Below are 13,125 nucleotides of genomic sequence, written 5' to 3'. Positions count from 1 at the left end.
GAAGTGCTCTAAAACTTCCTGGTATACGGCTGCGTTGACCTTGGACCTCAGAAAACACAGTGGACCAACACCAGCAGATGACATGGCACCCCAAACCATCACTGACTGTGGAAACTTTACACTGGACTTCAAGCAACGTGGATTGTGTGCCTCTCCTCTCTTCCTCCAGACTCTGGGACCCTGATTTCCAAAGGAAATGCAAAATTTACTTTCATCAGAGAACATAACTTTGGACCACTCAGCAGCAGTCCAGTCCTTTTTGTCTTTAGCCCAGGCGAGACGCTTCTGACGCTGTCTGTTGTTCAAGAGTGGCTTGACACAAGGAATGAAACCCATGTCTTGCATACGTCTGTGCGTAGTGGTTCTTGAAGCACTGACTCCAGCTGCAGTCCACTCTTTGTGAATCTCCGCCACATTTTTGAATGGGTTTTGTTTCACAATCCTCTCCAGGGTGCGGTTATCCCTATTGCTTGTACACTTTTTTCTACCACATCTTTTCCTTCCCTTCGCCTCTCTATTAATGTGCTTGGACACAGAGCTCTGTGAACAGCCAGCTTCTTTTGCAATGACATTTTGTGTCTTGCCCTCCTTGTGCAAGGTGTCAATGGTCGTCTTTTGGACAACTGTCAAGTCAGCAGTCTTCCCCATGATTGTGTAGCCTACAGAACTAGACTGAGAGACCATTTAAAGGCCTTTGCAGGTGTTTTGAGTTAATTAGCTGATTAGAGTGTGGCACCAGGTGTCTTCAATATTGAACCTTTTCACAATATTCTAATTTTCTGAGATACTGAATTTGGGATTTTCCTTAGTTGTCAGTTATAATCATCAAAATTAAAAGAAATAAACATTTGAAATATTTCAGTCTGTGTGTAATGAATGAATATAATATACAAGTTTCACTTTTTGAATGGAATTAGTGAAATAAATCAACTTTTTGATGATATTCTAATTATATGACCAGCACCTATAGAATGGAGCCTATAGAATGCAGTTATAAAATTCAAGATATTGGGGGAAAAATGCCCCTGTATAAGTTTTTGTTTCATATTTATATCACATGATATAGTTAAGCAATATCACACGAGTGCTATTTTGGTTCTGAACAGCACGAGTGCAAGTGTGATACTGATTTTATACAACAGTTCAGTAAATAAGAAGTTAATATTGTGTTATATTTTAGACACAAGCCATAACAGAACGATTGTGCATCTCTGAGCAACACAGCGGTGTTTCTGAATGAATCTGCGACTTGAACGAATCGGGTGAACCAATGATTCAATGGCCCATTCATAAAGAGATCCGTTTACTTCATTCTTGAATGAATCAGCCGTTTGAACAAAACGAACGAACGAATGAATGAATGAATGACTCAATGACTGACTGATTTAGACATTTTCCGCCATCTACTGGCAGTTTTAGTTTCTTATTTAGAGTATTATTTCATTAAAAAAAAGTCATATTCCATATTAATAAAACAAAACAAACAAACAAAAAAAAAACCATTAAAGGTATAGATCACCCAGAAATTAAAATTCTGTCATCATTTACTCACCCTCATGGCCGTTATAACCTAAAAAGTTATGTGTAATAAATTCTATGTTGAATCAAATAGAATATTTATTTTCTAAAGTTACTTTTTGTAATGTCTATTTGATACATTTCTCATTTTAAATTATGTTTTGGGGGTTTTTCTGTATAGCACTCTGGTTGCAATCTCTGTTGTTTTGAAATGTGCTTTATAAATCAATAAACTGAACTAAACTAATTTCAGCATAAAATTCGCTAGACAGGTACAAACTTGATATAGCTAACACATAATTCAGGGCTGAAATGTTGCAGGTACATGTAACGTGTAGCTGTACATGTATGTAAAAATCTTAGAATTTATCATAATGTACTTTAAATAACTGCTGTTGTTCATAAATACCAGTTGTGACATTGTAATGTGTAGTGAGCCCGGGTCCTTGTTGTCCTTACCAGTGCCCAAATTTTTGTACACCATATCACAACCTAGGGAGCTGATTGAGACACCCTTAGTTATGTCAACAAAAATTATTCATGTAGTACCAAAAAACATTATCAAGTTAACTTAAAGTTGACATATTTAAATGGATTGAACATAATGAAATGAAATTGTGAAAAAAAAAATTAAGAATTGTGTTGCTTTAGCTCATTTTAACAAAGTAATTTAAACCAACTGCTTTTTTGTGCATGCGGAGTAAACAAACAGCGTAGGGCACCAACTACCAAAGGGGGCACCAAACAGCAATGTTTACTGAGGGGGCCCTGATTGTAGATTTGGATTTATTATCTGAAGATGTTTTTGTACTACAGCAGCCTGTGGTTTACAACAGTTACAGGTTGTACTTTAAAGGTTAAAGGCATTAGCGTTGCTTCACTCTGGCCTCTCACGGTTGTGTTTTGTTCAGCCAGAGGTGATGGAGAGAGAGAGAGGTTAGAGGGGAAGGGGGCAAATCCAGTTCATCATTCCCCCAACGGGGCATTTGAAAACCACGGCCTATGCCAGTGCACTGCAGCTCAACTAAAGCTGAACCAAATATAGATTTTAAGGCTTAAGACTCATCTGGTTCGGGTAAGACACGGTCACAGTGTGTACTTGACGAGCTCTTCTGTTCCTGAACGTCCCAAAAGAGATATGGCGCAAGTCCAGGTTCAGGAACAGTTCTCCCAGCATTTCTCGCCTTAGGTCCCGTCAAATGAAGTTCATTCTTTATAGTGTCTTATCATAAAGTCAGCTTAATTTGGACTAAACATGAACTTGAAATGTTTTTATTTCAATCTGAAGTTGGCATTTTTTAATTGGAAGCATTCATGGAAGAATTACTCTTATGCCAGAGCTCAAACTGAGCTGGTTCTCACCGGCACACTAGACTGTCAATTCTTTTCACAATAACAGGAATTATTCTTGCATAGTGGCAGGTTATGAGAGAGCCAGTACACATACTCTTCTGTTTCTGCTCGATAAGACTGTCTGTCCTCTCGTTCAGACTGTTAGTTTCACAAGCCAAAACTTTGACTATCGGCACTAAATCAGCAGGATATTATAGTTTTTCTGGCCAAAAATCATTCATTCAGATATGAATGCCGTCTGAATGACATTTTAAATTACCAGACTTACTTTACTTAATTTTACATGACATTTAGGGGTTTGGCAAACATGCGAGAAATGTCATTTATTTAGTCATGTGCCTCGAAGTATAGTTTATATATACACTATACATTCAAAAGTTTGGTGTCAGTAAGATTACAAAAAATAAAAAAAAATGTCCCAACAGTCCCAACACCTACTGTATTCCCCCCCCCCACTACTAAGTAACACAATTCTGATATAATTTGATGAGTCTCAAAACCATAGTAGCCTATACAGTGAATGCATATAAACACAAAGAGAGTGTGTATCTGTACTGGCAGAAGTAGAGCTTTTTATAAGAGTCCTGTGGATAATACAAGAATACATGTTCTGTTTGCACAGCTCTACTCTGTCGTCAAGCTTGTATGTAAAGGAACGTTTTATGAAAGCTAAAATTCTGCACCATGTTGGTCACAGATGTTTCCCTGACATCTTACCAGCTAGTTATCTTCCATTGTTGTGTTTTTCGCTTGCAAAACCACCTTATTAAGAAACACAGCTTGAAGGAAGAACGGGGAAAGCGAACAGCACAGGGCTTCTGATTTTCCCAAGTGCTTCCTCTGGTTTTGCTCATTTTTGACAGGGAACTGAAAATGATGTCTCTCTGTATTGTGGCTGAATACCAGCTTTGAAGTCTGCTTGACATAAAATACTACATTTGACATGATTGTGTGTACGCATCTGTGTGTATGGGCACCATGACTTCGATCATTGTGTAGATAATTTAGGTCCAGAATGAAGAATGTCAATTACAAAATAGAAAACATTGCTTAATTGACACCCTAAGGAGTATTTTTTTTTTTTTATCATAATACATTCACCCAGGGCATCCTCCACAAGATGCATGCAGTTATCTAGGCCTGTGCTCTTTCTCTCTGTGTATGACAAACAAACACAGACCTTGATTTGTATAATAAAAGGAGAAGAAACATCTGATAACCTTGTATCAGTGATGAGAACGTGTTTGCTATTGGTGCCCAACATCTGATGGTGAAAAGCTTTACATCACTGCCCCCTAGTGGTTAAATGACAGACAAACCAGTCTCTGCACAGACCCGTATTAAGGGGGGTGGGGGGGATGTAACTATATGTAACTATATTATCGCCCAGCTCTTTGCACTCTTAAAAAATAAAGGATCTTTATTGGCTTTGATGGTTCCATGAAGAACCTTTAACATCCATGGAACCTTTCTTCTGCGCAAAAGTTTATAGTGGAAAAAGGTTATTAAAATATTCTTCACATTTAAAAAAAAAAAAAGGGGTTTTTTAAAAAACTTTTTACTGAAAGGTTCATATGGGGAACCAAAAATGGTTCCTCTATGGCATTGCTGTGAAAACTCCCTTTTGGAACCTTGGAATTATGTCAAACATTATCCGCATACGTAAAGTATACTTGCGTTGGGCGATTTATACTGTATAGCACATCTCAACTGCTTGATTGCTTGTATTGTCACAAAATGTAAACTATATTATTCTAATTCTAATCTGAGACTATGAGACTTGAAAACATTAAATATTATAAATATTAACATCATGATTTTCTGTAAAGCTGCTTTGAAAAAATTATCTATTGTGAAAAGCGCTATACAAATAAATTTGACTTGACTTAACTTGATATTTAACGTGAAACTCATACCACTAACCCAGCGAGCCGTTTAATGTTACTAATGATGCACTTTAGGACTGGCACATATGACTTTTTGGTTCTCCAGCACTGGTCTCCTTAAAAAAAAAAAAAAAGCTCTGGGATCAATCAAGCACTAACTGTATGTTTATGGACAGTACATCTTGAAAGTTTGGTGTATTAAAGTAACTCTTAAATACTTTCTGTCTCTCTAGGGTGCTCCTGGACGAGATGGAGTAGAGGTGAGCATAACCAGTGCTGTTTCTGATCATCATGGTCATGGTCTTCATGGTTTACATTATATAATTGTATGTTACTTTCTTTCAAACATGTTTTCTCTCTCTGCAGGGACAAAGAGGTTTACCAGGAAAACCGGTAAGATAAAAATACATAAACCCTGTGTGTGCTCATCCTTGCGATCAAGATGTTTCTTGTTTTTTAGGAAAATGTCTTGCTTTCGCAGTTTTATGAAAGACTAAATTATTTCCTCTTGACATAAATATGACCAGCATGTTTGAGTGTTTTGTCCTTTGTGCTGGTAAGTGCTTGCTGACTTCAGCTGTCCGTAAACACACTGACGTCTGGTTGCACTGACATCTGTATGATGTCTTGAATTATTTTCTGCCTGTTTCACTGGAATGACTTTAATGTGTAATATCAGTTTTGTTTTAGTACATGTGTATGTTTGTGAGTGAGGGACTAAGATGAGAAACATACATGTGAGTATGTTCTCAGCCATTGTTTTGCAGCCGCGTGGGTCTGTTGTACATAAAGTCAGAATGAAATGGTGTTCGCAACCCTTTTTACTTCAGTAATGTAATTATTTCTAAGTGAAACAGGATATGAGAAAAATGTAGAGGTGCATTTGATTTTTTTTTATCTGAAAATTGAAAAGTGGCCGAAGGGGAGGATTTGGTGACGTCAGCTGAAAAGGAAAGTTTATTACTTTTATACATGATTTTACATTGAAACACTTGTACCAATACCAACATTTTTCTTCGGAATAATGTGCAATTATGGAGTGTTTCCAGTAGAATTTTTTTGAGAGCTCATATTTTTTAATAAAAATGTCTGGTGAAAAGACAGAGTTCTCTCTGGTGAGTGCCAGAGTTATTATCGTTAACTAAAACTAAAACCAAAACCATAAAAAAACATCCTTAATTGAAATAAAGATTAGCTGAAATAATATATATATATATATATATATATATATATATCACTTTCTCATTTTCATTTAAGTTGAAGTACTAAAATAACTAAAAATAATAAACTAAAACTGACAAAAATGACAAAAACACAACAAAATTGCTAAATTTTTACCTAAAATGAAAACAGAAAATATAAAAATAAAATCTAATTCAAAATATTAAAACCTCAATGATACTGAAGTAACACTGGTGAGTGTAAGATTATGTTCAGATCTGGATTTAAATTATTATCAAAATGTCTAATGTTAAAATGTATGCTTTTAATGTAACCTTCTTCCTTTAAACACTTTGGTAAATTCAAGAATAATGTCATTAATAAGTAATACGTAATTATGTAATTTTATAACATTTATTTGAAAGAATTAAAATAGCAGTTGGTACTTACATCAAGAAAATAAGTACTGTGTACTTTGTTCATGTATTGCAAAACACTTGATACTTGCTACTGAGATAGGATATGAGTAAGGTTAGGGACAGGTTTGGTGGTCTGGTTAGATTTAAGGGGTAAGGGAAGCATCAACAGTGTAATTATAGGTGTAATTACAGAAATAAAATACAGCTGTAATTACATGCAGGTATTTTTAAAAATATTAATGACACAATGTACACAATGAGCACATTGTATCAAATGATTAATTTAAATGTTAGTACATAGTAGTTAAACATAGACACTTAAAATAAAGTGAGACTGAGCAGTTTGATGTCTAGCCTTATATTGTCCAACTGGTCAAGGCTGATATGGGATTTAGAAAGTAATTAATTTAGTAATAAGTAATGCAATTTTTTAGTGAGAGTAATTAGTACAGTAATCTAACTACACCGTTGAAGATGTAATTAGTAGCTAGTGATTAATTACTTTTTTAGAGTAACTTACCCAACACTGGATAGAAAAAGTTTTAATTTGATGAATGTCACAATACAGAAAAAAGATTACTTATGTTACATCACAACTTTAACATTCGTTTTTGTGTTAAATGTCTTCAAATGTCTGTTTCCAGATGTGCTGTTATTCAGGTAGTTAGCTAGAACTTGTTCAGCAAGATTCTCTCAAAATGTTTCTCAAAACTGACCACAGAAACAGTTTATGAACATCGCCGCCAAGCATGACTGAGAATATAACGTGTACTTGCATTACATCATTAGTTGCATTTTAACACATTTTGAAAGCAGTGACGTATGACAGCGTTTGTGTCCACGTGCATTTTTGTACATCTTTCTAACTTTCTTTTACAGGGTGAAGTTGGTGCTCAAGGTTACCCAGGACCGCAGGGACCCCCAGGGCCAAAGGTCAGATTCTTGGTTTTGACACCAGAATATTGAAAATTTTATAATCTTGATCCAAAAAACAAGGTTTTCAATGTCATTTTCCTCCATTATGGAATTTAAATACGAGACATCAAATAATAATATTTTAACCTATTCAGTTTTTGTGTATTCATCTTCTGTTTTGCACTCTTTCATTTTGTTTGATTCAATCCTCCCATGAAGCATATTTTTTGGATTTGATCATATGCTCAATTTGACCATAGCCTCTGACCATTACTTAATCATTAGCAGCGTAATAAGAATGATTTCATAGAGTAATGGGCTTCATATGGATCCTGCTGCTCTGTTCAAGCATCTTCTGCTGCACTCTTATTCTCTGTAATCTGTTCTATATTAATTTAAATGCTCTATATACTTTGGCAGGGCGAGCAGGGAGAGCCAGGTCCTCAGGGTGACCGAGGAACCGATGGTCTGCCAGGCTTGAAGGTGAGTGCTGGGTGAAACTATTTCTGTTATATATATATATTTACTGTATATACAGTGATTCCTTCAAAGACAGGACTTACAGTAAATGGGTAACATCAGTGTGCTTGATTGTATTGGTTCACTTTGTATTTCTCAGGGAGATAAAGGAGATGTTGGAGAACAAGGACCCCAGGGCGAAACGGTGAGGAATGATGCATGATATATACTTAAAATTAAAGGTTCTTTATTGGCATCTATGGTTCCACGAAGAACCTTTCTGTAATGATGGGTCGAATGCGTGAGGATCCATTTGCAGCTTGTTTATTAAAAGTACTTACAGAGTAGACAGGGCAAAGGCAGAGACACAAACAGGGACAGGCAATAGTCGAGGCAGGCAGCAGACAAACTGTATCGGGTCACAGGCGGAGATCAGGGCAGGCAGCAAACAATCACAGTCCAGTACACAGGCAAGGTTCAGGGCAGGCAGCAGAGAATCACAACGAATAAACAATCCAACGGTAACAGGGTAAACAGTCCACAAGAAAACGCTCAGAGTTGATCACCGGGGCAAATCAAGACTTCGCAAAGGGTGTGTGTGTGTGTGTGTGTCTTAAATAGTCCAGGTAATGATCTGCAGGTGTGTGTGGCAATTGGTGATTGGTGCATGTGATTGGAAGGGAGGATTATGGGAAGTGGAGTCCAGGAACTGACAGGAACAGACAGTGATCGTGACATAACGCCCCCCTTCCGGAAGGCGCGTCCTCGCGGCGTAAATGGCACAGATAGGGAGGGGGGGTGGGTACATTGGAGACCTGTTGGCAGACGGGAACGGGGTCTCCAATGCAGGTCCAGGAACTCGGGCAGCCACGGGGGGTCAGGTGCCACGGGCAGCCACGGCGGGTCAGGTGCCACGGGCAGCCACGGCGGGTCAGGTGCCACGGGCAGCCACGGCGGGTCAGGTGCCACGGGCAGCCACGGCGGGTCAGGTGCCACGGGCAGCCACGGCGGGTCAGGTGCCACGGGCAGCCACGGCGGGTCAGGTGCCACGGGCAGCCACGGCGGGTCAGGTGCCACGGGCAGCCACGGCGGGTCAGGTGCCACGGGCAGCCACGGCGGGTCAGGTGCCACGGGCAGCCACGGCGGGTCAGGTGCCACGGGCAGCCACGGCGGGTCAGGTGGCTTGGGCGCCCACGGTAGGTCAGGGTCCGTAGCCGGCCACAGCAGTTCACAGACGGTTGAAGGCCGTGGGCGTGTAAGGTCCCCACCCGCAAGCTCAAGCAATTCGGAGGCCGCTGATGATCGCGGCCGTGCAGGGTCCCCACCCACAAGCTCCCCACCCTCAGGTATATGGCCCCCCCCCAAAAAGTTCTTGGGGAATTCAACGGAGGCCGTGGCGGTTTCGTGGGTAAGGATCTCGGGTGGCGCCGGCAGGGCGAGGAGCTCGGGTGGCGCCGGCAGGGCGAAGAGCTCGGGTGGCGCCGGCAGGGCGAAGAGCTCGGGTGGCGCCGGCAGGGCGAAGAGCTCGGGTGGCGCCGGCAGGGCGAAGAGCTCGGGTGGCGCCGGCAGGGCGAAGAGCTCGGGTGGCGCCGGCAGGGCGAAGAGCTCGGGTGGCGCCGGCAGGGCGAAGAGCTCGGGTGGCGCCGGCAGGGCGAAGAGCTCGGGTGGCGCCGGCAGGGCGAAGAGCTCGGGTGGCGCCGGCAGGGCGAAGAGCTCGGGTGGCGCCGGCAGGGCGAAGAGCTCGGGTGGCGCCGGCAGGGCGAAGAGCTCGGGTGGCGCCGGCAGGGCGAAGAGCTCGGGTGGCGCCGGCAGGGCGAGGAGCTCGGGTGGCGCCGGCAGGGCGAGGAGCTCGGGTGGCGCCGGCAGGGCGAGGAGCTCGGCGACGGCCTCCGTGGCCGTATCAGGAAGAGCGGGCTGCTCTGGGACGGCAGCGGACTGCTCTGGGACGGCAGCGGACTGCTCTGGGACGGCCTCCGGGCTTACAACGGGCTCTGGGACGGCCTCCGGGCCTACAGCGGGCTCTGGGACGGCCTCCGGGCCTACAGCGGGCTCTGGGACGGCCTCCGGGCCTACAGCGGGCTCTGGGACGGCCTCCGGGCCTACAGCGGGCTCTGGGACGGCCTCCGGGCCTACAGCGGGCTCTGGGACGGCCTCCGGGCCTACAGCGGGCTCTGGGACGGCCTCCGGGCCTACAGCGGGCTCTGGGACGGCCTCCGGGCCTACAGCGGGCTCTGGGAAGGCCTCCGGGCCTACAGCGGGCTCTGGGAAGGCCTCCGGGCCTACAGCGGGCTCTGGGAAGGCCTCCGGACCTTGAGGGATGGAGGAAGCCTTCTTCCTCCTCCTCCTCCGTTTACATGGTTGAGGCGGTGGCTCTATGCCTACCTCCTCTGTGGGCGCTGCAGCGGGCTCATGGGTTGAAGCAGACTCACGGGCTGGAGCTGGTTCTGGAGTGGACTCACTGGCTGGAACGACCCCTGTGTTGCCAGACACTGGCGGGGCGGCCATCTTGCCCGTGGGCACTGGCAAAGCGGCCATCTTGTCCATAGCATCCAGAGAGTTTGAGTGCGTAGCAACCGGCGAGCTTGAGTGCGTAGCAACCGGCGAGCTTGAGTGCGTAGCAACCGGCGAGCTTGAGTGCGTAGCAACCGGCGAGCTTGAGTGCGTAGCAACCGGCGAGCTTGAGTGCGTAGCAACCGGCGAGCTTGAGTGCGTAGCAACCGGCGAGCTTGAGTGCGTAGCAACCGGCGAGCTTGAGTGCGTAGCAACCGGCGAGCTTGAGTGCGTAGCAACCGGCGAGCTTGAGTGCGTAGCAACCGGCGAGCTTGAGTGCGAAGTGGCCGGCGGAGGCTTAGGAATGCCAGCCGTTCGTGCTGAAGTCAGCGGTGGATCAGCCACGCTGGAACGCAACCCACTCCGCTCCCAAACAGATCCAGAGACGTGATGTAATTCTAGAAGATCAACGGAGACTTGACTTGGCTCTGGAAGATCAGCAGAGACATGATGTGATGATGTTGTGGCCGCCATTTTGTGAATGCTCTCTTTAGAGGCAGCCATTACATGGGGGAACGAGGTGTCGCGTTCCTCCGCGACACCCACAGTAAACAGTGAACCAACAGTAAGCAGAGCAAAGTCCAGAAATTCCACGAACGACCCTCGGGGACCATTAATAAGTAAGTAGTCCTTCAATGGTTCGTTTAATCCATAGCCAAAGAAGTCAATGAGGGCACAGTCAGGCAGGTCAGATAAATAGGCAATGTCTAGAAACTTCTGAATGTGGTCCTCGAGTGTAGAATTACCTTGCCGAAGGCGGACGAGACGTATTGCTGGGTCCATGCTGGGGCTGGAAGCGCTCGTAGAAGCTGCTGGATCGTTTGATGGCGAAGTCTTCTGTAATGATGGGTCGAATGCGTGAGGATCCATTTGCAGCCATTTTACAGAGTAGACAGGGCAAAGGCAGAGACACAAACAGGGACAGGCAATAGTCGAGGCAGGCAGCAGACAAACTGTATCGGGTCACAGGCGGAGATCAGGGCAGGCAGCAAACAATCACAGTCCAGTACACAGGCAAGGTTCAGGGCAGGCAGCAGAGAATCACAACGAATAAACAATCCAACGGTAACAGGGTAAACAGTCCACAAGAAAACGCTCAGAGTTGATCACCGGGGCAAATCAAGACTTCGCAAAGGGTGTGTGTGTGTGTGTGTCTTAAATAGTCCAGGTAATGATCTGCAGGTGTGTGTGGCAATTGGTGATTGGTGCATGTGATTGGAAGGGAGGATTATGGGAAGTGGAGTCCAGGAACTGACAGGAACAGACAGTGATCGTGACACTTTAACATCCATGGAAACTTTTCATTGCTCAAAAAATGTCCTTTATAGTGGAAAAAAAAGGTTCTTTAGATTATTTAAGTGTTCTTCACACTAAAAAAAAAAATATCTTTCAAGAGCTGCAGACTGAAAGTTTCTGGGAACCAGAATGGTTCTTCTATGGTATAACTGCAAAAAAACAAAAAAACAACAACAACAAAAAAAAAAGCCCTTTTGTAACCTTTACTTTTAAATGTGTACATTTCTTAAAAAGTTCATTTTTATGCTCCACTGATGGTCATCTTGGACTGATAAAATGGTCGTCTTGGACTGATAAGACAGTCTTCTTGAAAATGGACTATTAGCAGTCATCTGGGGTTACTGAGATAAAGTGAGTCGTATTTGGCCTGTCATGTGACCCCAGCATGTCTTTCTCAATGTGGCGACCTGCTCAGTGTAAAATAAAATAGCTTTTACTAGGCCACTGATATGAGTGTATTTTATTGAGTGCACTTTTAAAAACATAAATTGAAAAATTAAAAATTACAAATTAAAATCACATTAACAAGTGATTCAGAAAGCAATGTAATAAAAGCCAATTTCTAGCAATTTCTAGCCTTTTATTCAATTCCTAGGCAATGCATGAACTAATAAAATGTATACCTTAAATGCAATATACACTCACTGGCCACTTTATTAGGTACACCTTGCTAGTACCGGGTTGGACCCCCTTTTGCCAGAACTGCCTAATTCTTCGTGGCATAGATTTAACAAGTTGCTGGAAATATTCCTCTGAGATTTTGGTCCATATTGACATGATAGCATCAAGCAGTTGCTGCAGATTTGTCTGCTGCACATCCATGATGCGAATCTCCTGTTCCACCAAATCCCAAAGGTGCTCTGTTGGATTGAGATCTGGTGACTGTGGAGGCCATTTGAGTATAGTGAACTCACTGTCATGTACAAGAAGCCAGTTTGAGATGATTTGAGCTTTGTGACATAGTGCATTATTCTGCTGAAAGTAGCCATCAAAAAAATGGATACACTGTGGTCATAAAGGGATGGACGTGGTCAGCAACAATACTCATGTACGCTGTGGCATTTAAACGATGCTCAGTTGGTGCTAAGGGTTCAGATGTGTGCCAAGAAAATATCCCCCACATCATTACACCACCAGCACCAGCCTGAACCGATGATACAAGACAGGATGGATCAATGCTTTCATGTTGTTTATGCCAAATTCTGACCCTATCATCTGAATGTCACAGCAGAAATTGAGACTCATCAGACCAGGCAACGTTTTTCCAATCTTCTATTTTCCAGTTTTGGTGAACCCGTGTGAATTGTAGCCTCAGTTTCCTGTTCTTAGCTGGCAGGAGTGTCACCGGTATGTCTTCTGCTGCTGTAGCCCATCTGGTTTAAGGTTAAATTTGTTGTGCGTTCACAAAGTAGTTAATAATGAGTGGTTATTTAAGTTACTGTTGCCTTTCTATTAGCTCAAACCAGTCTGGCCATTCTCCCTTGACCTCTGGCATCAACAAGGCATTTTCGTCCACAGAACTGACTCTCACTGGATATTTTCTCTTTTTCGGGCCATTCTCTGTAAAC

The 13,125-nt window shown here is 43.2% G+C and overlaps 2 protein-coding genes across 2 annotated transcripts in view; one reads left to right on the top strand and one right to left on the bottom strand.

The window, feature by feature from the left end:
- Nucleotides 1-13,125, top strand: part of col23a1a (collagen type XXIII alpha 1 chain a) — a 150,827-nt gene that overhangs the window by 125,095 nt on the left and 12,607 nt on the right. Inside the window, exons 12-16 of the mRNA XM_051859681.1 lie at nt 4,991-5,017; nt 5,124-5,150; nt 7,217-7,270; nt 7,673-7,735; nt 7,872-7,916. Coding sequence (XP_051715641.1) covers nt 4,991-5,017; nt 5,124-5,150; nt 7,217-7,270; nt 7,673-7,735; nt 7,872-7,916 — 216 coding nt within the window. The remainder of the gene's footprint in view (nt 1-4,990; nt 5,018-5,123; nt 5,151-7,216; nt 7,271-7,672; nt 7,736-7,871; nt 7,917-13,125) is intronic.
- On the bottom strand, nt 7,995-11,922 carry LOC127494084 (uncharacterized). The gene is made up of 2 exons (XM_051859678.1): nt 10,021-11,922; nt 7,995-9,960 (listed from the first exon to the last, which is right to left on the bottom strand). The coding sequence occupies exons 1-2, from the start codon at nt 11,129-11,131 to the stop codon at nt 8,264-8,266; spliced, it is 2,808 nt and encodes a 935-aa protein (XP_051715638.1). The 5' UTR covers nt 11,132-11,922; the 3' UTR covers nt 7,995-8,263.

This window comes from Ctenopharyngodon idella, chromosome 14 (genome assembly GCF_019924925.1).
Source record: "Ctenopharyngodon idella isolate HZGC_01 chromosome 14, HZGC01, whole genome shotgun sequence".
Taxonomy (NCBI): Eukaryota; Metazoa; Chordata; class Actinopteri; order Cypriniformes; family Xenocyprididae; genus Ctenopharyngodon; species Ctenopharyngodon idella.
This window is presented reverse-complemented; position numbering and strand designations above follow the sequence as displayed.

Bases quoted from the DNA above. Each gene is read 5' to 3' on its own strand.
- LOC127494084 (XM_051859678.1), bottom strand. From the start codon at position 11,131: ATGGATCCTCACGCATTCGACCCATCATTACAGAAGACTTCGCCATCA. The intron at 9,961-10,020 runs GTCCGGAGGCCT...AGCCCGCTGTAG, and splicing joins GGCTTCCTCCATCCCTCAAG to GCCCGGAGGCCTTCCCAGAG.